The 26115-nt window shown below is 27.1% G+C and overlaps 3 protein-coding genes across 13 annotated transcripts; all 3 read right to left on the bottom strand.

The window, feature by feature from the left end:
• Positions 1 to 485: 485 nt before the first annotated feature.
• On the bottom strand, positions 486 to 2782 carry LOC122501903 (glycine-rich cell wall structural protein-like). Its single transcript, XM_043611686.1, has 2 exons — positions 2693 to 2782; positions 486 to 2236 (listed from the first exon to the last, which is right to left on the bottom strand). The coding sequence occupies exons 1-2, from the start codon at positions 2748 to 2750 to the stop codon at positions 636 to 638; spliced, it is 1659 nt and encodes a 552-aa protein (XP_043467621.1). The 5' UTR covers positions 2751 to 2782; the 3' UTR covers positions 486 to 635.
• Positions 2783 to 5359: 2577 nt separating this feature from the next.
• LOC122501898 (RNA polymerase II degradation factor 1-like) lies at positions 5360 to 9633 on the bottom strand. 3 transcript variants are annotated; one of them, XM_043611666.1, is made up of 8 exons: positions 9482 to 9633; positions 9012 to 9176; positions 8608 to 8751; positions 7503 to 7964; positions 6999 to 7313; positions 6513 to 6767; positions 5955 to 6015; positions 5360 to 5640 (listed from the first exon to the last, which is right to left on the bottom strand). In XM_043611666.1, exons 1-8 carry the CDS (start codon positions 9534 to 9536, stop codon positions 5493 to 5495), a joined length of 1605 nt encoding a protein of 534 aa, XP_043467601.1. In that variant the 5' UTR covers positions 9537 to 9633; the 3' UTR covers positions 5360 to 5492. The 3 variants fall into 3 exon arrangements, with proteins under 3 accessions (XP_043467601.1, XP_043467603.1, XP_043467602.1); XM_043611668.1 differs by having other exon boundaries at positions 6999 to 7310; XM_043611667.1 differs by having other exon boundaries at positions 7503 to 7961.
• Positions 9634 to 10652: 1019 nt separating this feature from the next.
• LOC122501901 lies at positions 10653 to 24660 on the bottom strand. Of its 9 annotated transcripts, none has more exons than XM_043611675.1 (28): positions 24535 to 24660; positions 23447 to 23521; positions 23074 to 23118; positions 22924 to 22962; positions 22494 to 22520; positions 22348 to 22410; positions 22205 to 22267; positions 22052 to 22114; positions 21917 to 21979; positions 21782 to 21844; positions 21647 to 21709; positions 21519 to 21581; positions 21382 to 21444; positions 21248 to 21310; positions 21111 to 21173; positions 20977 to 21039; positions 20840 to 20902; positions 20703 to 20765; positions 20581 to 20631; positions 20281 to 20343; positions 20068 to 20178; positions 19673 to 19735; positions 19292 to 19360; positions 19037 to 19093; positions 18746 to 18811; positions 18614 to 18676; positions 14330 to 18507; positions 10653 to 11255 (listed from the first exon to the last, which is right to left on the bottom strand). In XM_043611675.1, the coding sequence occupies exons 1-28, from the start codon at positions 24593 to 24595 to the stop codon at positions 11241 to 11243; spliced, it is 5802 nt and encodes a 1933-aa protein (XP_043467610.1). In that variant the 5' UTR covers positions 24596 to 24660; the 3' UTR covers positions 10653 to 11240. The 9 variants fall into 9 exon arrangements, with proteins under 9 accessions (XP_043467610.1, XP_043467611.1, XP_043467612.1 ...); XM_043611676.1 differs by having other exon boundaries at positions 23074 to 23115; XM_043611677.1 differs by lacking the exon at positions 20977 to 21039.
• Between the last annotated feature and the right edge of the window lie 1455 nt (positions 24661 to 26115).

The raw sequence follows: 26115 nt of genomic DNA, 5'->3' as shown, positions 1-26115 counted from the left end.
TAATACCAAAAATATAAAATTGATACCAACAGTATTAAAATAATACGAAAAGTATATTAAACGGATAGTGAAAGTATAAAATTGATACTGAAATGTACCAAATTGATACCAAAATTCGTATTAATTTGAGACCTTCAAGGATAATTTTATTTTTTTAATTAAATAATAAAATTGATACCAAAAGTATCAAACTGTTACAAAAAGTGTTAAATTGGTACCGAAGCAAAAGTATAAAATTGATAAAAAATTATATTCTTTATAGAAAAAGTATCAAACTATTGTAAAGAGTATTAAATTGTAAGTCTTTAACTTTGGTTACGTAATATGTAATATCATAAAAAATAATTAATATAAATCAAATTGTTTCTAATGTTCAAAAGATAAATTAATACTTTCTCACGCAATGAAATTGTAAAATTTTTGAAACGACTTTATAAAAAATTAATACAGGACACAGTAGAATATTTAGAAATAGAATAGTAGAATATATGTAGAAATATTTATTTTATTCCTTCGATCATAATTTTACATTACTAAAAATAAAAAGTAGAAAACATTCAGCATCAACATTTTTACAAGTACATTCATTTTTTGCAAAAATAAAAAAATTCTACAAATTCAGAAAGCATTGAAAATTAAAATCCTAGTCCTAATTGGAATCCACCTTCTTTAGAGGCACCAGCTTGATTAGAACCAACGGTGTGTTTCTTTCCAAATCCAAATTGAAATCCACCATTAGATTCATGTTGACCACCTCCCTGTTGATTGCCACCGAATCCAAACTGGAATCCACTGCCGGATCCAGTTTGCACCTGACCTTGAGAGCCGGCTCCTACTTGAGAGTTCACTTGATGATTACTTCCTAATCCTAGTCCGAATGAAGATCCATGTTCTCCTCCAGCTTGAACACCACCTTGAGAACCTTGATGTTGGTTGCCACCAAATCCAAAACTAGAACCATGATTAATTCCTCCTTCATATTTACCTCCGAATCCTAATTTAAAACCAGAGCCCTGTTGACCACCTGACTGTTGATTGCCTCCTAATCCAAATTTAAAATCACTTTGACTTCCTTGTCCAACTTGGACTCCAGCACCTGTTCCATGTTGTACATTAGCTCCAACTTGACCACCATGTTGTTGTTTGCCTCCGAAGCCAAAGTTGAATCCACTTCCGGTTTGTACATTTTGACCGTGTTGTACTTGAACTCCAGTACCTGCTCCATGTTCTACATTGGTTCCAACTTGAGCACCATGTTGTTGTTTACCTCCGAATCCAAAGTTCAATCCACTTCCAGTTTGTACATTCTGACCGTGTTGTACTTGAACTCCTCCACTTGTTCCATGTCCTACATTGGCTCCACTCTGAACTCCGGCTGAGCTTCCATGTTCGACGTTAATTCCAACATGAACTCCAGCATGTCCCTTGGTGGCATCTGCAAGTTTGTTAATCAAATCCTTCTTAGCGTCGAGAATTCCATTAGCAATTCCGAATATTCCATTTGCTATTCCTCCAATCGCAGCGCCTGCATCAATGCTAACTTGTCCCTTAGCTCCAATGTTGTGATCAACATTTACGGAACTGCCAACACCTTTTTGTACGTTGACATTTGCACCACTGCCAACTCCTTTTTGTACATTAACACTTCCACCGGTTTGGCCACTGGAAGAACTGCCAACGCCTTTTTGGATGTTCACATTCAGACCACTTTGTCCATTAAAAGAACTTCCGGCACCTTTTTGTACGTTACCACCGGTTTGTCCATGGAAAGAACTACCGGCGCCCTTTTGGATGTCGATGTTAGCTCCGCTTTGACCGGAAGTCAGACCACCGAAACCCAAGTTGATTCCATGTCCCAAGTAGGCATCATCTTTATTCTGTACTTGAACACCTGAATTGATGCCATGTTGTACGTTGACACCGTGATTGACGTTAAAGTCTGCGTGGTGATTTTTGTTGGCATCGACGACACCTTGTATGGCATTTTTGTTGGCGTCAAGAATGTCCTTTGCGGCACCAAAGAGACCGCCAGAAGATCCGAAAATTCCACCGCTGACACCCAGACCAGCCGAGGCTGCAGTATTCTGATTGGCGTTGACAGCACCACTTCCGCCTAATTGGGAATTAATGTTGACATCAGTTTGACCCAATCCACTGCCACCTGAGGAAATATTCACCGATCCATGCTTCTTTTTGTGGTGGAGAGTTCTCTTTTCTCTGATGTGAGCGGCGTCACCTGTAACAAGAGAAAGAAAAAATTTTTATATCAAATGCGTCCCCATTCGTAGAATTTGATGTGAAAATTTAATTATTATTCCCTCCCAAGTATTCTTAATCATTTCGCAGTCGATGATGTCTGACCAGGACCTCCACTAAGTCAAGATAATTTTTAAATTTTTATTTGACTTGGTGCTGATATGTTCAGCTCTTCTATGCTGATGTTTAAAAGAATATTCTCCAGCTCAAAATTTACGACTTCAGTCTCATTTTCATATTTTTAGAAACACTCAAAAATTAATATTAGATTTGATTAAAATTACTTCCAGCAAATCGAAATAATAAAAATTATAATAGAAATAAAAAATAATAAAAAGAACAAAATATTAATAATAATATTAGCAAAAAGAAGAAAAAGAATAGAAGAAGAAGAGGAAGAAGAAAAATATTAGAATAATAATAATGATTCTCTTACCAACTATAAGAGCCGTCAGCAAAATTGCCGAAAAGCAAAGTACTCTAAATCTGTTCATTTTTGTTGTTCTGTGCTTTCTAGAAATTTTGCCACATCTTTTATACCTCAATTTTCCCACTTAAATTAATTTTTATGTTAAAAAGAGAACTTTAAAGAAGATTGGATTTTTTAAAAATAATTTTCGTAATTTCATAATGATAAAATAAACCAAATTAATAATTCATAATTTTTTAATAAAACGCATGTGTCTGCGCGCTCAAAAAATCAGGATAATCATTATTTTCAATTTCGACAATAAAACAAACCACCTGCTTACACAATTCGCAAAAACGTCAATGCAACAATATTAATTGAAGCGATTGACCTTTGTTACCTAAAAGTGATTCATTTTTTTTAAAACACCGCTTACTTTTTCATGTCTTTCGTTTCATCTAAATTTTCAAATAAATGTTTAAATTGAAAATTTTTCCTCATAACTTTTGGTTGTCATTGACTCATTAAATTTTTCATAGTATATTGAAGAAAGAGATATTTTATTGAATAAAATGTTATTTATATAATAAAATAAGCACTATCATCCGAACTGTAAATTAGTTTATTCCAACTTTTTACGTCTTCTGAAATTTTAAAATGTATTGTAAAATTTTCAAGTTCAATTGTTGCATAGAAAAACAAAGTCTGAAATCGTTTGAATCTTATAAAACCAAAATGATTGAAATTAAAGCATACTATAAATTTAAAAGTAGATTAAGTCAATTTTAAGACTTAAAATCTTAGTCCTAAGCTTAAATTTAGTCAGAAGCGAGGTCAAAAGTGAGCTGAAAGTAAAATTTATTTTCTACATTGTCAATAATTATCATATCTTAATTAAAATGGAAGACTGTAATCGAGATTGACTGTCGATTCAATTATGACTTTGACATTAACTTTTATCAAATTTTTTTATTTTATTTTTTTATTTTTTTTTATTAACTTTTATTCATTTCATTTTCACTTTGACATTGACTTTTTGTCTGTAACTTTGACTTTGACTTTCGATTCCATTTTGACTTTGATATTAACATTTGACTTTGAATTTCGATTCGATATATTGGCTATGACATTAACTAATTAAAAATATTAAGAATTTTTAATAATTTTATTTAATGATTTATTTAAATATGTAAATTGATGATAGACTAATTAACTTTTTAGTAAAATTTGATTATTTTGTGTGGTAGTAGAAGTAATCATTTTTAAATGTTTTTCAAAACTAATTATTAGTAAAAGATGATTTATAAAAATTAGTAGAAATTTTTACAAATATGAATTAGTAGACACGTTTAGATTTGAACAGCAAAATGTTAATGATCTAAAATAAAAATAGTTTATTTTTTGAAAATAAAAAAAATCATTATAAAAAATCTAAATTTCTCACATTCCATCAGATGCATACAATTAAAATAAAATTAAAAATATCTATCGTCTAAACTATGTATTAATTACTTCTTTATACTATTTATGCAGTCAAATTTTACTAATTTAGAAACAGTAGAATTTTGTTACTAATTAAAATTAGTTAAAAAAAACTCATTAAATAATTAGTTTTTCCCATTGTGATTAAAAATAATAATTTAAATAACATTTTTCAATAATATTTTTTTTTATAAAAGAGAATGACATGTTGTTTATATTGATTAAAACAAAAAGTATTGTACAAAAAAAATTTGTTCAGGAAAATTAACAACATATTTGACATTTATCATGTGTACTTCAGTTAATCAAGGATGATGATAATAATAATAAGAAACAAAAAAAAAATTAACATTTTTGAAAATAAAAATATCTCATTTTGAATGCACCGCGCAATTAGAATTGCAAATATAGCATTTTCAGACGCAATCATTCAATTCAATCTCACTTAATCTCAATATTTGGTAGGAAATATCAATTGACGATGAAAACATTTTCGAAATACGGGAAAGAAAATATTTTATTTGAATCTGAAAAATTTGTGTGCATACAATTGGGATTAAAAATAAAGATTCTGTGAGTATGATTTTTTAAAATTCAAATTATATTAAACTAAATTATTGTTTGTATTATTATTGTTATTATTATTATTATTTATTAAATAAAAAACTTTTAAAAATATTTCGCATATATTAGGTACATTGTAATTTATATACATATAGAAGAATTTTATTTGAACCAAATATAATTTATTTGAGTTAAATCAAAGTATATATATTTATCTGAGAATCATATATTTCTTAGAATTTCTCAAATTATTTATTTGCTTTAAGGGCATTTGAACCATTATATCCTCACAGTTTTAGAACACACGCTTTGCACAAACTGTGACGTCATAATGGTTTAAATACCCTTGAATAAAAATTCCATTTGACACAAAAAAAAAAATTTGTTTGAACCAAATAAAATGTGTTAGAAACAAATATAATGCGTTAGAAACAAATAAAATCTGTTTGAACCAAATAAAATGTATTTGAAACAAATAAAGAAGTTTAGTAGACTTTTAGTCAAATATATCTTTTTATTCTCACAATCAGCGTGGTTTGGATTTATTTTCTTCTATAAATAATTGAGCCAATGACAAAGGAAGAAAAAATAGGTATACGTAATAAAAGATGAAAATTTTATTATAATTAAATTTTATTAATTTCAGTGTTTTTTACATTCATAATAAATATTATATGTAACACATATATATATTACGCTGTTATATTACTATATATATTAATAATGTATTATAAATATTAAAATATTATTAAAATACATAAATAAATGAGTTAAAGTTTCTCTAGTGAATAAGTCCCACTGTTGTTTTCAATTCACTAGTCTGACCATCGCTCACAGAAGAACTGGAACTGAAACTACCTTTTGCATCCGCAGAACTCATATGCGAGTGAAGGCTTGCCCTTCCATCGTCATGAAGTCGAGAACTCAAGCTATCAAATCACAAAAACATAATAATATTAATTCATAAGTAACTCTACTATTTCAATTAACTTTACTTTCTATTTCATTTTTTAATTTCTATTTCAAATTTATTTTTTTTTAACTTTATATGATAAATTTAACTTATAAACTAACTTTACTTCATACTTTTATTTCACTTTTTATTTGAATTTTATTTCTTTTTCAATATTGGAACAATTTTTCTTCAATTTTATTTCAGTCTGTTTTAAATTTATCTGGAAATTTAATTTATTATTTAAAAAAAAACTAATAACTTTATTGTTAACTTTAGTATAATTCTTACAAAGGTATGCTGCCTGCTTGAGCGTAGTATTGAGGTTGACCTGGAACAACGAATCTTTGTCCTGTAGGAAAATAATTGTTTAATACTTTTACACACGGAAAAAAAGTTTTACTTGGAACAGCTGCAAATTTTACTAAATTAGCCGAAATTTTTATTTAAGACTTTCGCTACTCTAGAGAAACTTAACAAAATTTTAAGTTGCAGCTTTCTTTTCGTGCAGAAGTATTTTACTGCAATATAATTATAATAAAAGTAATAGAAACAAAATAATAATAAAAGAAAATGTTCGTTTCAAAAATGTTATGAAAATGATCTTAAAACCTTTCTAGAAAACGTTTCATGTCTGCCAAATAATGTTCCAAAACATTTAAAGAACATGGATGCATTCAAATAATGTTTAAATGTTCGAGAACAATTTTTGACTGACATGAAACATTCTAGAAAAGGTTTTAAAAACTTTATTGGAACGAACACACAATTTCTTGCCCACTGAGAATAATAGTAATGATAATCTAGCCAAAATCATATTAATAATAAAAATTAAAAATGGAAATTCACCATATTGTACTGGATAAGCTTGTTGTTGATAGCAATTTTGAGTCGGACAATTTGGAACATAATTGACAAAACCTCTAGCTGGAATCTGATAATAGCCACCTCCATTATTCACTGGACGAGGTCCTTCAGCATGAGCATTAGAAACTGCTTCTCCCCCTCCAGTTACATCTGTGTTGGTAGATGTTTTAGTTTGTCCATCTGACCCAACAACACTCGAAGACTGTGAACTACTTGAAGATCCTTCTTGTACTCCTACTAAAAGGCGAAAAAAAATAATAATAGGAATAGCATTTCGTAGCAATCGCAACTATTCGTAGCAATTCGATACTTTTCCGCTACCAAAGAGCTGTATTAACTAACAATAACTGCGATTATCCATACAATAGTAATGAAGTGGCCAAACAGCTTGGTTTCATTTATTTTAGACCATATTTTTTTATTTTTATTTTAGTTTCCTTCTTATTTTAGTCCAAAAGGAATATTTACCAGATTGTGGTACCGGATAAGCTGGTTGTTGATAGCAATTTCCAGACGGACAAGTTGGGACATATTGGACATATTCTCCAGTTGAAAGCTGAAAATAGCCACCTACATTTTGTACTGGATGTTGATACACTTGTTGAGGTCCATTTTGGAAAAATTGACCATTTACTTGGACAGGAGCACCTTCTTTAGCATGAGCATTAGAACCTGCTTGTCCCCCTCCAGTTACATCTGTTTCGGTAGATGTTTTAGTTTGTCCGTTTGACCCAACGACACTCGAAGACTTTGAAATGCTTGAAGATCCTTCTTGTACTCCTACTAAAAAACAAAAAAAAATAACAGCATTTTCCAAATGCTATTCCTGGCAATTTGATACTCTTATATATGCTACCAAAGATTTTGGTCTTAATTAAGTAGCCAAACTTTCATTTCAAGTAGCTAACTTTCATTTATTTTAGAAGTTATTTTTTTGGTTTACTTCTTATTTTGAACCAAAGGAATATTTACCAGATTGTTGTACTGGATAAGCTTGTTGTGGAATGCAATTTCCAGACGGACAAATTGGGACATAATGAGAATATCCTTGAGTTGGAACCTGATAAGAGACACCACCTCCATTACCTACTGGATGTTGATACACTGGATAAGGTGCATTTTGAGGATGTTGGGGTACTGGATGTTGATACACTGGACGAGGTACATTTTGGGGATGTTGGGGTAATGGATGTTGATACACTGGTTGAGGTGCATTTTGGGGATGTTGGGGTACTGGATGTTGATACACTGGACGTGGTCCAGTTTGGGGACGTTGACCGTTTACTCGAACAGTAGCACCTTCTTTAGCATGAGCATTAGAACCTGCTTGTCCCCCTCCCTTTACATCTGTTTCGGTAGATGTTTTAGTTTGTCCATTTGACCCAACGACACTCGAAGACTTTGAAATACTTGAAGATCCTTCTTGTACTCCTACTAAAAGGCGAAAAAAGAATTATGTATCAAATTTTTAATTTTACCTCTTAACTAAAATGGAAAAGTTGTTGTTTAATGCTCATCAGATATTTTAATTTAATAGTTATTAAATTAATTTAATAACTATTAAATTAAAATACCTGATGAGCATTCTTAATTTGATATCCGATGAAACATTTTGATATGTTTCTTGTCTCAATTTATTATCCATAGAAAAACTTTGAGAACTGTGAGAAAACTTTTCTAAATTTAAATGGAGAAAAAAGAGATTGTTATATGGATGGCTAATCTTTAGCTATTTCAGCTAATAATTATTCTTTACAGCAAAAAAAAGTAACTGTACCATATGGTTATTAATTCAGTTTTCTTGAAAGTAGCAAACAGATCAAAAATTAGGATCAAATTAGAATAAAAGATTAGGAGCAATCAATGGTTTGATCCACATTTTTGATTAAAACATCCGTTGGAATTTGATACTTTCAGTATTGTACTAATGATCTGTATTAGCTAACAATGATTGATAACCATACAACAGAAATTGGGATAATTAGTTCAAACCGCAAACTTTTTCCTCCGTATGCTTCTCATAGATTACTTTAGTACCTCGATTAATTTCTTATTTCGATTAAAAATAAAAATTTACCAGATTGTTGAACTGGGTGAGGTTGTTGTGGATAGCATTTAGCAGGCGTCGCACAACCTGGAATGTAAGTGGTGAATCCTCCATCAGGTAATTGATAATGACCATGGCCTACGTTAGGTGGTGGTTGACTCCATGAATTAGTTCCTTTTCGAGAATATTAAAAGTATGATTAATAATTCTCAGTAAGTTGTTAATTTTTCAAGTATGTAAATAGTAGATTATTTAGGTAAGTAGATTATTTGAGTTTTAGTAGATTCAAATCCAATTTTTAGCGAATTTGCAATAATTCAAGTACACTTGTATTGTAATTCAAACACTTCTAAATAATTCCTAACAGATTCTTTAATTATTTGGAATAAAAGTTATTTTAATGTTTTAGAGAAAAGTTAAGTAAGTTTTTATACTTGGTACGTAAGCACTTGTCCCTGAATTTGCACCAGCTTGAGCATCAGAACTTCCAGTTCCAGTGGTATGAGTTTCAGTTACTGTTTTAGTCTTTCCCCCTGATGAAGTGGAACTGGACGAACTAGAAGAACTTGAAGAACTTGAAGAACTTCCATCTTCTTGTCCTATAGATAAATCATTATTTTAAATAATAATAATAATAAAAATAAATAATGAATAATGAATAATGAACACCATCAAAAATTGTTTGACAAAATAAAATTTCGACTCTGAACCGAAAAAGAAATGCTCTTAATTTTATAACAGATTCTTCATCTTCTTCTATTATTCATATTAAAAGTAAAATTAAAAAACTAATTTTGCTTCATCGTACAAAAAAACTGAGCTACGAAATTAGTGTAAATAAAAAAATTAATAATTATATATTTAATTAATAGTTAAAATATTAACAATAATAATTATTAATTACCAAAAGAAGAAGACCACAAAAAGGCGACAAGACATAATACTGTAAAAGCTCTCATGATGAAAAATGTCTTTTTTTACTGTGTCAAAGTCAGAATTATTTTATCTTTAAATAACGAAACCCCCACTAAAATGTTATTGAATTTGGAACAAATTTAATAAGATACTAAAAGATATAATTTCGCACTACCTGTTAATGAATTATTAATATATTTTTCCTTCGTTGTTCGCAATTTCTAAAACTTAGTTATTATTAATCAATCTCTTTAAAATTACGTCTGCTACTTTCAATGTCTAGATATATTTGCGAATAATAAAAAATTATTGCGTAAAACATGTAAAACATGTTTTACTTTAAATGCAAAAAAAATTATTTCAAAAAGAAAATATTACAAAATTTTTAAATAATAAAGAAAGAAAAACGTAAACAATTTCCATTTTACAAATTTTGATGAGGTATTGCAATTTTGTAAATATATTTTTGTATATAATTATTATTATGGTAAATAGTTTAAACAACCAGTCATAATTTCTTTCAGACCTGAAATAATTTTGTAAACAAAAATTTTGTACATTCGATATTTTTAAGTACAAATATTTTTACGTAAAAATATACAAAACTCATTATTAATAATTTAATAACGATAACAATAGTTTATGCTTTTTTGTTGACAACTATTGTAATTGATAATAATAGAATTGAGAAAAAAAATTATTTGCCTTACATAATAATTTATTAAAGAACTTGACAAAAATTTTTTAATATACATCTTCTTAGTTTTTTTAATATATTTTTAAATTTTTTTAAATACATTTTTTAATTTTTTTAAATATACTTAAAATACCTACTTTTAAATATATTTTTTAATTGTTTTAATTTTTTAAATATTGATGGTTCAAATAAAAAAAAAAAATATTTTTTAATCTTTTTAAATATATTTTTTAAAATATATTTTTTAATTTAAAAAATTGTCTGAATATATTTTTTAAAATGATTTTTTTAATACAATGTTATTTCCTATTTATTGCACTAATTATTCTTTGCGTCCAAAAATAGGAGAATTGAACTTTAATCTCGCAGCTGAGCATACATTAGATCATGCTCTTTACACTATTTTTAATATGCAATGCAAAAAAAAAGTGGATTTAATTACATTTGATTAAAAGCAGCAATATTTAAATTCTTTTAAAGGTGCCTTTTATTCAAGTAATACAAGTGCGATAAAATACATAAATATTTTAATTTTATCAAAAAATTTATGATAGTATACAGTAATTATAAAATCAACAAATTCGACGACAAATATGTGCAATGATTTTTCGAATTATATTTCAATTTCTTTATACATTAAAGAGAAATTAAATATAAAATTTCGAATTGAAAATTTTTTTTTTTGCAGATTCGAGTAAAAAATTTAGGACAAAATTTTCTTATCTAAATTATACTAAATTCACTCGTAATGTTAATTTGATTAAAATCATTGCAATAATTTTTTTTATTTAGTAAATTATTATTATATTTTTTTACATAATTATTTAATAAATAATTAAGAATTTAAAAAATAGAGAATAGGAAAATAATTAATAACTGGAAGAAAGGAACTTTTCAAGTTATAAAATAATTAGCAAAAAAAAAAAAAAAAAAATGTCAAAAAGTACAAAGCAGTAATTATTTTAATCACGCATTTACGGTTCGAATAAAATATTTTCTCTGAATTTCAAAAAAATTTATTTTTGATTTTCGATGTTATTGAACAGCTCCGTTACTTCGTCCTTCTCTGTTTGGATTAGAAACAAATATTGTTAATTTTTATTTTATTTCTTAATAAATTTAGAAAACTAAATTTATTAAAAACTTTTGAGAAATAAAACTAAAAGTAGTTAAACTAATTATTATTTTTATTTAAAATCTAATACTTGGATACCTAGCTAATTTTACTATAATTGTATGTAGTTAAAAATTTTGAATTGAAAAACCAAAAAAAAACTTGGAAGTAAAAAAGTAGTTAAATTACAAAAAGATCTACAAAAAATCTGATTACATCACTAGGTATACATTCTTAATTATTTTAACTACTTTTTGATGGTCAATAAAAATTTTTTTTGAGTCAAGAAAGTCTTATTTTTTTAAGACTTCCTTTCTGCCTCAAAATATGTTCTCAATAACAAAACAAAATGGACAACAAAAAACAAAATAATTTTTCAAGTCGTTGAAAATTCTTAGGGTTGACACAAAAATTAAATTTTGTTTTTCCCTGACTTTTCTTTGATTTCCAGAAAAAAATTTCACTTTTTCCCTGACCCTAATGAATATTCTGATTCACTCTAAAAATAATAATTAGATACTCAAAAAAAATGTTACTACATTTATTTATGAATTTCTTTAATTGGAAAATTATTCCAAAACATTAATAACTTTTTTTTAAATAAATATTTATTTGTTATTTTTCCATAGGAATTAAAATTCTTCAAAACATTCAAATTCAATAATTTTTTAAATTCAACAATTTATAAGAATATTAAATAATAAAACATGAAGAAATCGATCACTCCGAGTCTTCGACTCGGAGTTATCGATTTCTTTATGTTTTATAATAATTAAAAATGTAAAGTGATAAAATCATTATTTTATATTATAAGAATACAGATTTTCAAAAGATTTTAATTTAAAACCTTCACAAAATTCAATTATTTCTAAAAATTGCAAATAATTGGTAACTTCTCTAAAATTCAATTATTATTTAAAACTTTAACTGAAATTAATTTTTAAATAAATTTTTTTAGAAAATTCTATGAGAATATAATTATTTAAATATACAAACATGAATAATTGAATGTTTCTTGAAATTGAACTCTTATAAAGAAATTTATCAAAAATTTTTTAAATAATTAAATTCTTTCGACGAATTTTTATAACATTATTAAGAATAATTACATTTTCGAAAATTTTGATTAAAATTGCATTAAAAATAATTAAAATTTTTCAATGAGTTTTATTATTTATTATAAAAATAATTGAATTATTGAGAAGAATTATATAAAAAAGTTTCAAACAATTGCTTTCAAAAAAAATTTTTACGAATTCTATTTTTAATAATTGAATTAATGTGAAAAATCCATTATTTTAGAAAATAATTGAATATTCGTTTTTTTTGGCAAAATTGTTTTTAAATAATTGAATTTTTTTGGGGAAATTTTATGAAAATAATAGATATATACAAATTATTGAATTAAGAAAAAATTTTTAAAATAATTGAAATTTTGCAATGAGTTTAATTAAAATTTTTAAAAATGTTTAGATTTTATTACTTTTGAAAATAATTGAATTCTTGTGTTGAATATATTGTTATTTGTGAAAATAATTGACTTCCTCCGAATGAATTTTACTATTTATAAAAATAATTAAATCCCTGAAAGGAATATTTTAAAATTTATGAAAAATAATGGAATTAATGCAAAGAATTTAATGCCAAATTTTAAAAAATTTGATTTTTTCGAAGAAATTATGCATATTTTATTTTAAATAATTGAATTCCTGTGAAATTTTCATTTTTTTGGAAAATAATTGAATGTTTGTGTAGAATTTTATCAAAAATTTTTTTTTAATAATTGAATTCTTTTGCGAAATTTTATTAAAATAGTAGAATATTTAAAATCATTGAATGAAGAAAAATTTTTGAAAATAATTGAAATTTCACCGTGAATTTTATTAAAATTTTTGAAAATAATTGAATTCTTGTGATAAATACTATTATTTATAAAAATAATTGAATTTCGCTATGAATTTTATTAATATTCCTGAAAATAATTTAATTTTGTCGAAGAATATCGATATTCGTTTATAAAGACAATTTTTTTTAGATTTTTGAAAATAATTGAATTTCGCTATGAATTTTATTAATATTCCTGAAAATAATTGAATTTTGTCAAAGAATATCGATATTCGTTTATAAAGACAATTTTTTTAGATTTTTGAAAATAATCGAATTTCTTCGAAGAATTTTCTTAATTTTGAAAATAATTGAACTCTTTTGATGAATATTGTTATTTATGAAAATAATTGAATTTCGCAATGAATTTTATTAAAATTCCTGAATATAATCGAATTTCGGAGAAGAATTTTATTATTTATAAAGATAATTGAAATGATGAAGACAATTTTTTTTAGATTTTTTGAAAATAATTAAATTTTAGCGAAGAATTTTCTTAATTATAAAAATAATTGAATTCTTGTAATGAATATTGTTATTTATGAAAATAATTGGATTTTGCAATGAATTTTATTAAATTTCCTCAAATATAATTGAATTTCGGAAAAGAATTTTACTAAATTTATAAAAATAATTGAAATGTTGAGAATTCTTTTTTAAAATTTTCAAAATAATTGAATTTCTGGAAATAATTTTAATATTTATTAAGATAGTTGAATTCTTTCAAAAGAATTGCGTTAAAATCTTTTAAATTGGAACTAATTTCAACAGAATTGAAATTAATATTTTTCAAAAAAAAAATACTTCAATTAAATAATTTATAAATAATAACTTTATGGCAGTTCTTCAATAGAATTAAGTTATTTAAAATAAATTATTGTCGCCGAAATTGAAAAAAAGATTTTTTTTAGAATTTGTGGTAATTTCATAGTTTATGAGGCAAATACAAAAAGATGCAAAAATTGAGATTTTCTTATAAATTTTAAAATTTTAATTTTTTCCAGTACTTTTAATAAAAATCCCTGACTTTTCCCTGAATTCCCTGAATTTCCCTCATTTGTGGTGGCATCCCTGATCTTTTAAACCTTCGTTTTTAGCAAACATGAATAAAAATTATATGATATAAAAAAAATTTATTTCACCTTGTTTAGATCACTTCCTCGGTGTTTAATAGTAAAGGGATATAATTTGCCTTTCATTTTAATAGTAACATTAACTTCCATATCAGCGGTGGCTGTAGAAATAGCACCACTTATATCCTTCTTAATTGCTTCAATATCAACTTTTTCATTTGTAATATGTTCCTCAAGAATTGCTTTAATACCAGTCTTAATTTGTCCCATATTGAACAATTTATTATCAAGAATATTAGTGATCGTTGTATTGAATGCATACGAAGCCACAGCATTAGTTCTAATTTCCCTATTAAGTCTATAATATTTTGCCGCAGTTCTTACAGCTCTAGGGAATGGTAGAATAACTTTTCTCTTTCCATCCAATTTACTTCTAACAATAACATTAAAGTCATAACCAGAATTTGCCGTCAATTTCAATATTTCAGCTTTCAATGATTCAAAATTAGATTTTATATCATTGTAGGCAAGGAAATGCGAAACAAGATCATAAATTTTACTCTGTAACAAGGCAGCATCTTTTTGTGTACTAGCAGAGTTGCATGAATCAGAGCAACGGAAACTCAATATTATATCCCATGGAGGAGGAACGTAGGGTATTATCACACTGTTACGACTCTCAGCTCGGCAGATTAAATCCGAATATGTTTTCACTGAAGAATCGTATACTTCAATAACACATTGTATTTCATAATTATCGAGAATACCGATGATATCTTCTTTTAGTAGATCGCTGTTTTCTCTGATATTTTCGGGACCAATGTCGAAAATCAAACTTATTACTTCTTTACTGATTTGCTTCTCAATGGTCGCTATATCGTCAATGTTCTCAAATTGAGTGATATTGAACACGACCAAGTACTTCATACTTTCTGCATAGAGTTTAATGAGTCCTTGCATATAGCCGACAATTTTCTGTTGTACGTTCTGATCGGTGAAATCAGTATAACCTTGCTTTTTCAATTCACTCAAGTAGAATAATATTTTATTTTGAAATGATGAATAACTCACGTGACTGTCAATGGTGGGAGCAAATTCAAACATTATGTTTACCAAATTTTGGGATAGTTTAGTTTCATCAACTTGGGAGAACTGATGAAGTGTGGCAAATGTTTTATTCAAATTCTTTTGTACTTCAGTCCAACTGATTTCTATTACAGGTTCGGTGTATTTGTTACTGACTATTTTACCATCTAGTTGTACTGTCGATTGGAGTTTGTATTTATTCTTGATGTCCATGATGATGAAATTTAGTAGTTTCTTGATATCGGTCGAGTAGCCTTCACTTATTGACATTCCAATGTTGTCCTTGATGATTAATTCGAATTCACTGGCGGGGAATAGTATTTTAAGCGATGGGAAAAGATTGGTGATTGTTTTTGTGATGATTGTAATTTTAGATAGATAATTCTGTTTGGTAATTTGTTGTGATTGAAGAATTCTCTCGAGATTGATTGTCAAATTTTCCCATGGTAATTCAATGCCGTTCTTTTCGACAGAAACTGATTGTATGGAGACATTTGGAGAGAGGAGAATTGTCGAGACTGGTGTTGCCATTATTGGTGATTCGGTTTTAAGGGAAATTTCATCGTGGGAGATGAGATTCTCCTTTTCGTTTCCTTGTAGTTTTGTTTCAGTGTATATTGATTGGGGCTTTTCTTCAAGATCGGTTAATCTTTCGTTGATCTTTGTGTCATTACCTATTATCTGTTCATAATCATGCTGTGACAAAGATGAAACTGATGAAGTGAGAGGTGAAGCTGTTGTTAATTTTCTATGGCCTGTCCATTCTCGAATTGGTGCAGTGGATCGTACGCCTGGTGATGAACTCGTTTGTCGAATTATACTGCTATGGACTTTTTCGGTGGTGGTGGCTTCAAAAGTTACAATTTCAGGACTAGTTGATTTTTGAGTTACTGAAGGTTCGGTATTAAGTGCAGCAGATGATGAACTAGTTTGTCCAAATGTGCTGCTACGGTCTTCTTCGGGAGTTGTTGGTTCAGAAGAAACAACTTTAGGACTAGTTAATTCTGAAGTTATTGAAGATTCACTGCTAGGTACACTAGATGGTGAACTCATTTGCCAGATTGTACTGCTATGGACTTCTTCGGGAGTGGTGGCTTCAGAGCTAACAATTTCAGGACTAGTTAATTCTGGCGTTACTAAAGGTTGAATGTTAGATGCACTAGGTGACGGACTCGTTTGTCCACCTTCTTCTGATGTAATATCAGGTGCACCAGGTGATGAACTAGTTTGCCCAATTGTACTGCTACGGAATTCTTCGGGAGTGGTGGCTTCAGAAGTAACAATTTCAGGACTAGTAAATTCTGGAGTTATTAAAGGTTCAGTGTTAGATGAAACTGATGTTGAACTCGTTTGCCCAATTGTACTGCTACGGAATTCTTCGGGAGTGGTGGCTTCAGAAGTAACAATTTCAGGACTAGTTAATTCTGGAGTTATTAAAGGTTCAGTGTTAGATGAAACTGATGTTGAACTCGTTCGCCCAATTGTACTGCTACGGAATTCTTCGGGAGTGGTGGCTTCAGAAGTAACAATTTCAGGACTAGTTAATTCTGGAGTTATTAAAGGTTCAGTGTTAGATGAAACTGATGTTGAACTCCTTTGTTCAAATGTGCTGCTACGGAATTCTTCGGGAGTGGTGGCTTCAGAAGTAACAATTTCAGGACTAGTTAATTCTGGAGTTATTAAAGGTTCAGTGTTAGATGAAACTGATGTTGAACTCGTTCGCCCAATTGTACTGCTACGGAATTCTTCGAGAGTGGTGGCTTCAGAAGTAACAATTTCAGGACTAGTTAATTCTGGAGTTATTAAAGGTTCAGTGTTAGATGAAACTGATGTTGAACTCCTTTGTTCAAATGTGCTGCTACGGAATTCTTCGGGAGTTGTAGGTTCAGAAGTAATAACTTCAGGACTAGTTAATTTTTCAGTTACTGATGGTTCAGCGCTAGGTGCACTAGATGATGAACTCATTTCCCTAGTTGTTGTTCTACGGACTTCTTCGGGAGTTGTAGGTTCAGAAGAAACAACTTTAGGACTAGTTAATTTTGGAGTTATTGAAGATTCACTGCTAGGTACACTAGATGATGAACTCATTTGCCAAATTGTACTGCTATGGACTTCTTCGGGAGTGGTGGCTTCAGAGCTAACAATTTCAGGACTAGTTAATTCTGGCGTTACTGAAGGTTGAGTGATAGATGCACCAGGTGACGGACTCGTTTGTCCACCTTCTTCTGATGTAATATCAGGTTCACTACTAGAGGATACTGTCGACCATGTCCTTGGAGTATAATTCTGACCATCATCCGAAAAATCCGACTTTGTTGTTTCTATTCCAGGAAGACGCACTTCTATTTGTGGTTGTTTTACTTGAAGCGAAATTTCCTTCTCTTCATTTAATCGAGAAACAAAATTAATAATTTGACCCTGCAATTCATAGAGATTTACAATATTCTCTCCCTTATGAGTTATTATTATATTATACACAGATTCAAGAAGATAATTTTGATTAATATATTTCGGCCATTTCATACCACTTTTAAACAATACCATTCGAACATAACTTTTTAATTCATCTTCATTCATTAAAATCCTTCCTTGCGAATCAATAATTCTCCTCAACATTTCTATCGATTTACTCTCAAACAATGAATAATTAATTTCCCCAGCACCGCTAAGTGACTCCTTATTGTCATCGAAGATGTTATTTTCAAAGTACCTTTGAATAAACGTCACAATTTGCAACTGCAGTATCTCATAATTTTTATTTCCAAAATCAAAATTATACTCTAAGAGCAGACGTTGAATGTTTCTTTGCAAATATAATTTCTGATTAATTGACAAATTTGGATACACCGTATATATTTTTTCCATAAGATGATTATTTAGAGAATATGAAGAATTATTAATGTTGTGGGTATCATTGAAATATGATATAAGAATTCCTCTCAGGTTCTTTGATTTCTTAAAACCTTTAAATATCTTTTGGTTTGTCTCAATAACTAGTCTTCTTACACGTGGATTACTGACACAAATTCTCGTACAATTTTCATTATTGGGTTCGCCAATTCTAATATTATCTTTCTTGGCATATGTTTGAAGTATATTCATCATTTCGGGTATGGAATTTGCATTTGAAAGAAGGGTTATAAGTGATTGCTGTTTTAAACCTGCGAAGTAAAATGTAATTCATGATTTGTTATTAATAGCATAAACTACTAGAATATATCAATAGTGTTAAATTAATAGTAGTTTGAAAAAAATGTTAAAATTTACCCCAAGGTAAGTCCTTTCTCCAATAGACTCCACTTCCCCATGACTGATTCGAATTATCTGAATCTGAAAAAGCAGATAAATGAATAATTCAACAATATAATTTTGATTAATTTAAAAATGGTCAAAATTTACCAAATGGTAATACTATCCTAGGGCGTGGTGGACGGTAAATACTTATTTCCTCCACTTTCGGTAAATCTAGAAAAAATTATGCATTTCATTAAAATGATTTAGATTTTCAAAAAACTTAATATATCTAGGAAAAATAAAATATATGCTCTAATAATACAAGACACAATATTTTTTATTTATGCTTTTTGCTTGAGCATAAAATTTGTATTTGTATTTTTTTATTTAGTTATAAATTAATTTTTTATTAACATTAATACTGTATTATATCAACATAAGAATTATTAAATTTACCTAAAGGTTTCTGGTGTGTTCTATTAATCCATGTTATTTCACTTTTCATTTTAGATTCTAGAAAAGAGTATGAGAATATCCAATAAGTTTATTTTATAGTTTTAAAATCTAAACATGAACGAAATTATTTATTTCTTCTTCAAATTTTATTTCAATAATAGTAAAAATTCCGTTCTTTTGAACATTTAGAACTTGTGGATCATCGAATGCAACACTATTAATAATTGAATTATCATAAAAATATTGAAATTTTACCAGAAGGCAAGGGAAGCGATTCAGTAATCCAACTTGTAGTATTTCGACCTCTCAGATACCTACTCCGACCTGAAGGAATAAATAAAATATAATCGTAAATTCCTACCAGGAAAACAAATGAAATGACAATGTCACTCATGTAAACCAGGAAGAAAGGAGGACCAAGATAAAAAATTAATTTTTTTATTTCAACAATTAGCCGCTTTAAAGTGTCGCAAATTCTTAAAAAAAGAAAGAAAAATGTAGCTTTTAGTGGTACAAATCAAAAAAAGTATCTTAATAGTAGCAAATCGTAAAATAATAATGATAATAAATAATAGGTATTAGTAGATGAGTGGAAAACCTTCAATTAAATATTGGAAAAATGTGTTTAAAATTTACCAGAAGGTACCCTGTGGAGATATGTTACATTGTTTGATATGCCATTGGAACTTGGATTCGAATCTAAGAGGAATCATAATTTTAAAATTCAACTAATAACAATTATTCACTTATCCTACGAAACTTTTTAGATTTCATCAAGAAATATGTTTAAAAGTTTAAAGCATTATAAAATTTAGAGTTCGAATCTAGAGAAACATGTTACTTTAGAACATATAAACAAATATTTAATGTTACTGAGAGAATATAATATAATGATCACGAAATCATAAAAATTTAATTCGTAGTAGACAGTAGTACTTTACTTTGTAGAGACGCAAAGATCAGCAGAAATACATGAATATTTGACTTCAAGAAAATTAAATAAAATATTGTAAGAAAATTTCAAAACTCACTCCAAGAATTCCATTCGTTTGAACCGTTGCCTGCTCCTAAATTATTTTTTTCATCCAAACCAAACCTTAGTGAAGTATCCGATGGCGTTACATTAGATTGTTGATTGGAATCTAGAAAAATACAGTAGTTTATCATTAAGATGTGAAATCGAAAAATGAGACGTCTGCAAGATCTTAATGATCTTAATGATGCTTTTTTTGCATTTAACTTACGCCGAGGAACACTTAGTCCTTCTAAACTGTTTCTTGATGTGACATTATACATTCGACTGGAATCTAAAAAATATATTTTCTTATGTCACAACAAAAACAACGAAAGTTTTATATATATAATCAATTAATAGTTAAATATTCATCAGAAAAGAATTAATACTTTTACGCCAAGGAACGATCGGTAAAAATCAACTGTTCCATAATAAATCATTAGACTCTTGATTCCAACCAAGAAAAAACGTCAGTTTGTACCTCAACAATTCGTGTAAAACAAATCATAATAATTCTACCATTACTCACCCCAAGGTTGAACAAATCTTAATGAATTATTCCATGATGTTAGATTAGAACCTAGAAAAAATGTTAGTTTGTACCTCAACAATTTGCGTAAAACTAATCATGATGATTCTATCATTACTCACCCCAAGGTAGATTTACTCTTAATGGATTGCTCCACGATGATCCATTAGACTCTTGATTCGAACCTAGAAAAAACGTCAATTTTTAGAGTTTCAAGAGTTTCTGTTAAGCTAGTCAAGAAAATTCAGCTATTACTTACCCCATGGTAGGCCAAGTTTTAATGAATTATTCCACGATGTACGATTTGATTCTTGATTCGATCCTAGAAAAAACGTTAGTTTTTACCTCAACAATTTGTGTAAAACTAATCATGATAATAATTCTATCATTACTCACCCAAAGGTAGATTTACTCTTAATGGATTGCTCCACGATGATCCATTAGACTCTTGATTCGAACCTAGAAAAAACGTCAGTTTTTACCTCAAGAGTTTCTGTTAAGCTAGTCAAGAAAATTCAGCTATTACTCACCCCATGGTAGGCCAAGTTTTAATGAATTATTCCACGATGTACGATTTGATTCTTGATTCGATCCTAGAAAAAACGTTAGTTTTTACCTCAACAATTTGTGTAAAACTAATCATGATAATAATTCTATCATTACTCACCCAAAGGTAGATTTACTCTTAATGGATTGCTCCACGATGATCCATTAGACTCTTGATTCGAACCTAGAAAAAACGTCAGTTTTTACCTCAAGAGTTTCTGTTAAGCTAGTCAAGAAAATTCAGCTATTACTCACCCCATGGTAGGCCAAGTTTTAATGAATTATTCCACGATGTACGATTTGATTCTTGATTCGATCCTAGAAAAAACGTTAGTTTTTACCTCAACAATTTGTGTAAAACTAATCATGATAATAATTCTATCATTACTCACCCCAAGGTAGATTTACTCCTAATAGATTGCTCCACGATGATCGATTAGATTCTTGATTCGAACCTAGACAAAAACGTTAGTTTTTACCTTAAGAGTTAAACTAATGAAGAGAATTAGCGATTACTCACCCCATGGTAGGCCAAGATTTAATGAATTGTTCCACGATGACCCATTAGATTCTTGACTGGAACCTAGAAAAAGACGTTAACGTTCCTCTTAAGAATTCTTGTTAAACTAACCATAAAAATTGTGCTGTTACTTACCCCAAGGTAGACTAAGTCCTAAAGAATTGTTCCATGATGTTCGATTTGATTCTTGATTCGAACCTAGACAAAGACATTAACATTTACCTTAAGATTTACTATTAAACTTATCATAAAAATTCTGCGATTACTCACCCCAGGGTAGACCAAGTTCTAAAGAATTATTCCAGGATGTTTGATTAGATGCTTGATTCGAACCTAGAAAAAAAAGTTACTTTGTACCTCAACAATTCCTGTTAAATTAATAATGATAATTCTACTATTATTCACCCCAAGGTAGACCAACTCTTAATGAATTGTTCCATGATGGTCCGTTAAATTGTAGCCCGGAACCTGGAACATTTTTAGCAACATATACAAGAGTTTAGTTCTAATAGTTATTAATATAAAATTATCTATAAGAAAAGTATAAATAAAACCTACGCCATGGACCGTTTAATCCTGATGAATTATTCCATAAAGATCCATAAAGGTCTTGATTGGAATCTAAAAAAATACATTGTTTTATGACTCAATTAATTAAAAAATTTGAACTATTTTTCAGAAAATTTGAAGAAAAAACTTACTCCAAGTATCGTTCAATCCTGATGAAGTGTTCCATGATTTTCCATTAGATTTATTATTGGAACCTAGAAAAACGAAACCAGAATAAAAATTTTTTGTTTAAACTATTAATATTAAACCAATAGTGAGAAAAAGTTTAAAAACTCACCCCAAGATCCTGTTGTTTCATTAGATTCTAGATTCGTATAGAGAATAATACATCATTTTAGTTTTTGACTGATAGTAATAATGCATTTTTCTTACTTTCTAAATTTGAATCAGTAAAATTTAACTGATAATCAGTATAACTCTACTGCTCACGATTTCAATTATTTTTTATTCATTCACTGAATATCAGTTCAAAATTACTGAAATATTTTATTTTTCTCTAATTGAACATTTAAAGAATGACTTATGATTTTCAGTGACGGATATTAAAAATTTTAGTGAAATAAATATTTAACATTAATCAAGGTAAAACTGTTTTAAACATGTCCTATAATTTTGTTGGCTATGTTCCTATTTTCAGAGCGCGTTATTTATTTTTAATATAAATTTACGTATATAATAAATATTTTATTTTATTAAAGATAACTTACTCCATCTATATTGACCATCATCGTATATTTTGTCAGGTTCTATAAAAATTATTTGTTTTTTAAATATTATGTGTAATGACTGCATTATTTTATATTTAGATAAAGATAATTATTTTTCTAATTTAACGTTATATTTTTTCGTAGACTTACTCCATCGATATTGTCCATCGTCATAAGTTTTCTTCGTTACATCTTCTGTGACATATGATTAATATGTTATATTATTCTTCTTATAATTAAAAATAGTAATAAATAGAAATCATGATTAAAAAGTTTTTATTAATTATTATTTATTTTTTATTTATTATTTATTTCATTATTTGTAAATTATTTTAGTGTATATATTATTTTAGATTGTTGTAGTTTATACAAGATGGAAAAAGAAGGAGAAGCGTCAGAGTGGGGGCAATGGGAGGGAGAAATAAATTACAATCTTTCCTTTTCTTTCTCATCATCCCCACTCTGGTGCTTATGTTCCACTTCTCCTCAATTAATAATGTGATATAGATATAGTCATACATACCTACGTCTTCTTTATTCTTATGCTTTATTAGGTTTAAAGGATTTAACTTTGTAAAGAAACCTCCTTGCGCATAATCTGCAAATTTAATTATATTTTATAAAGATAGAAATAAAATATAGTATGTACGCATTGGAAAATATTATCAAATAATGAAAATCTTTAAATCATTTTAAATTTTACTTATAGATGAATATGGATACGAAAAATTGTCTTTTATACAATCGGAGTATTTTTTTCGATTCTAAATAATGTCGTGAAATTCTTCTAATTAAAAATTATTATAGTTCTAATTAGTAAATCAGTGTGGGAAAAAATCATTTTTACATATTATTGAAAAATAATTATTAATCATTTTATTTTTTAAAAGAATATGAATTAATAAATTATTGTTTTTTAATTTTCCAAAGTAATTTATATTATAAATTACTTTATATTATAAATTACTTTATAATAAATTATAATTTATATTATAATTTCAAATACTCAAAATTGGCACAAAAAATTGACTACCCACAAACAATAAATATTTAAATGGGTCCCTCCACTTAATAAGTTTTATTTTGCGAGTATAGTAAAAGTTACTTTATCCATTTTTTCCATGTTTTTATATTGTTATTCATAATATTTTAGAAAAAGTAAAGTTTGAAGTAAAATTTAAAGTTAATTTTTAGTTTGTAAAAATTAAATTTTATTTTTCAAAAAGTAAATTTTTAAGTCTAGTTACAGTAAATTTTATTTTAAAAAAAGTAAATTTTAAAGTAAAATTTGAAGTAAAGTTCGAAGTAAAGTTTGATTTTACAAAAGGTAAATTTTGAGGTAAAATTTTAATGTTTTATTTTACAAGTAGTAAATTAGTAAAAAAAAGTGTATAAATAATAAAAATAAAATAAATAGTAAAAAAAACCAAACTAATAGAAAATTTAATTTTACAAAAAATCACATTTTGAAGTAAAGTTTAAAGTAAATTTAATTTTACAAAATGAAAATTTCAAAGTAAAATTTAAAGTAAATTTTTATTTTGCAAATAGTAAATTTCGAAGTAAAAATTAGAGTAAATTTTTATTTTACAAAATATAAAAGTAACTTACCATAAAGAAATAAATGTGTAAAACACATAAACAGCCATATTGAATAGAAAGTGATTTTCATGTTTCTTTGTTAGCAACTATTGCAGAGAATGTATGAAAATATTACTAAAAAAATGTGAAAAAAATCGTTAACGTCGCGCTGTATTTATACGAAAGTCAGTCACGAAAAAGATTTTAAAAAATTTACAATATTTATTGCAGTAAAAAATTTGTTTGACAATGTAAAATACATCAGAAAAAAAGTAAAAAATGTTAGCAGAAAAGTTATAAACATTTTATCATTACTTTTTTAAGGTTGAAAACGAAAATAATAACTGTGTTTTATTTTTTATAATATTGTAGAAAAGAAAAAATGAAAATATAAATTTATGTTGATCGGAAATTTTTCAAACTATATGAGTTTAATATTCATTACGATAATTAATTTTTATAAATTAATTATTTAAATTATTGAAATTTAAATAAATAAATAAAATCTTAATTTAAAGATAATTCATTTAATGAAACATTAAAGTTTCAAAAATAAATTTTTTTAAAATTTGAATCATAAACTTTTAAGAATACTTTAAAAATAATTTCAATTAAAATTGAAATTAGTTGAAAAAATATAATGGATAATTTAATAATAAGAATTACGTTTTTAAAAAAATTATTTTATTATTATTATTATTATTATATTGAATAATTGAGAATGTTTTATTTAGAATTATTTCTATTATAACTTTTTTTTAAATTAAAAATATTACATTTCTAATACTGCAGTTCTGAAATATTTAGTAACAAAATTTTATTATAGATAGAAAACGACGTGCATTGGAAATAAATATTAAAAGTTTCACAAAAGTTTCATTTACTGCTTTATTTATTTTGAAACTAAATTATTTTTCCAAAATATATTAGAATAAATTAATGATCAAATAAAAGTTTTTTTTCTTTCTTTACGATTTGAATAAATTTTATGTGAAAAATTAAATTTCTTTCTCACAAAAATTACATAGAAAAAACCGTTAAAAAAATTTATTTATCATTTAGATACTCTAAAAAAATTTATATTTTTTCAAGGTTTACTGAAAAATGTTCAAAAAAATAAATTTTTATTTTCGAAGTAATTAATACTTGTTTATTTACTGAAAATACTAATTTACTTTTTAATCAATTTTGTTGAAGTTCTTCGACGTCAAAAATTAAACTGCAAAAAAAATATTTATAACTACCTATAAATAATATTGTAATTTAAAAAAATATTTATAACTAAAAATAATATAATTTAAAACGATATTTTCAATAAAAATAATTTTTTAGCATAGACCGCATAATTGTAATTATTTTTTCACGTTAAAAAACTTTGATGATTTATTCAAAAATTTTCATTAGTGTTTAACAAACCGTTGCAATCAGTAATTTTTGTAAATATTTATACGGAAAAAATATTTCCTTTAATTGAAGATTCAAAAATTTTGAAACTATAATTACATAAAAAAATTTTAAGAATGCTTTAAAAATAATAATCAAATTAAATAAATAATAAAAAAATAATCAAATTAAAATTAGTTTGAAAAATATAATTCATTTTTCCATAAT

This window comes from Leptopilina heterotoma, unplaced genomic scaffold, assembly GCF_015476425.1.
Source record: "Leptopilina heterotoma isolate Lh14 unplaced genomic scaffold, ASM1547642v1 Lhet_218, whole genome shotgun sequence".
NCBI classification, from domain to species: Eukaryota; Metazoa; Arthropoda; class Insecta; order Hymenoptera; family Figitidae; genus Leptopilina; species Leptopilina heterotoma.
The sequence above is the reverse complement of the archived record's forward strand: the minus strand, read 5'-3'. Positions and strand labels throughout refer to the sequence as shown.

Excerpts from the sequence above, each read along its gene's own strand:
- LOC122501903 (XM_043611686.1), bottom strand. The coding sequence starts at position 2,750 with ATGAACAGATTTAGAGTACTTTGCTTTTCGGCAATTTTGCTGACGGCT. Across the intron at positions 2,237-2,692 it reads GCTGACGGCTCTTATAGTTG|GTGACGCCGCTCACATCAGA; the intron begins GTAAGAGAATCA and ends CTCTTGTTACAG.
- LOC122501898 (XM_043611666.1), bottom strand. The coding sequence starts at position 9,536 with ATGAGAGCTTTTACAGTATTATGTCTTGTCGCCTTTTTGTGGTCTTCT. Across the intron at positions 8,752-9,011 it reads GACAAGTGCTTACGTACCAA|GAACTAATTCATGGAGTCAA; the intron begins GTATAAAAACTT and ends ATTCTCGAAAAG. Across the intron at positions 7,314-7,502 it reads TTATCCAGTACAACAATCTG|TAGGAGTACAAGAAGGATCT; the intron begins GTAAATATTCCT and ends TTTGTTTTTTAG.
- LOC122501901 (XM_043611675.1), bottom strand. The coding sequence starts at position 24,595 with ATGAAAATCACTTTCTATTCAATATGGCTGTTTATGTGTTTTACACAT. Across the intron at positions 22,521-22,923 it reads TGATGGTCAATATAGATGGA|AATCTAATGAAACAACAGGA; the intron begins GTAAGTTATCTT and ends ATACGAATCTAG. Across the intron at positions 18,812-19,036 it reads AACACACCAGAAACCTTTAG|ATTTACCGAAAGTGGAGGAA; the intron begins GTAAATTTAATA and ends AATTTTTTCTAG.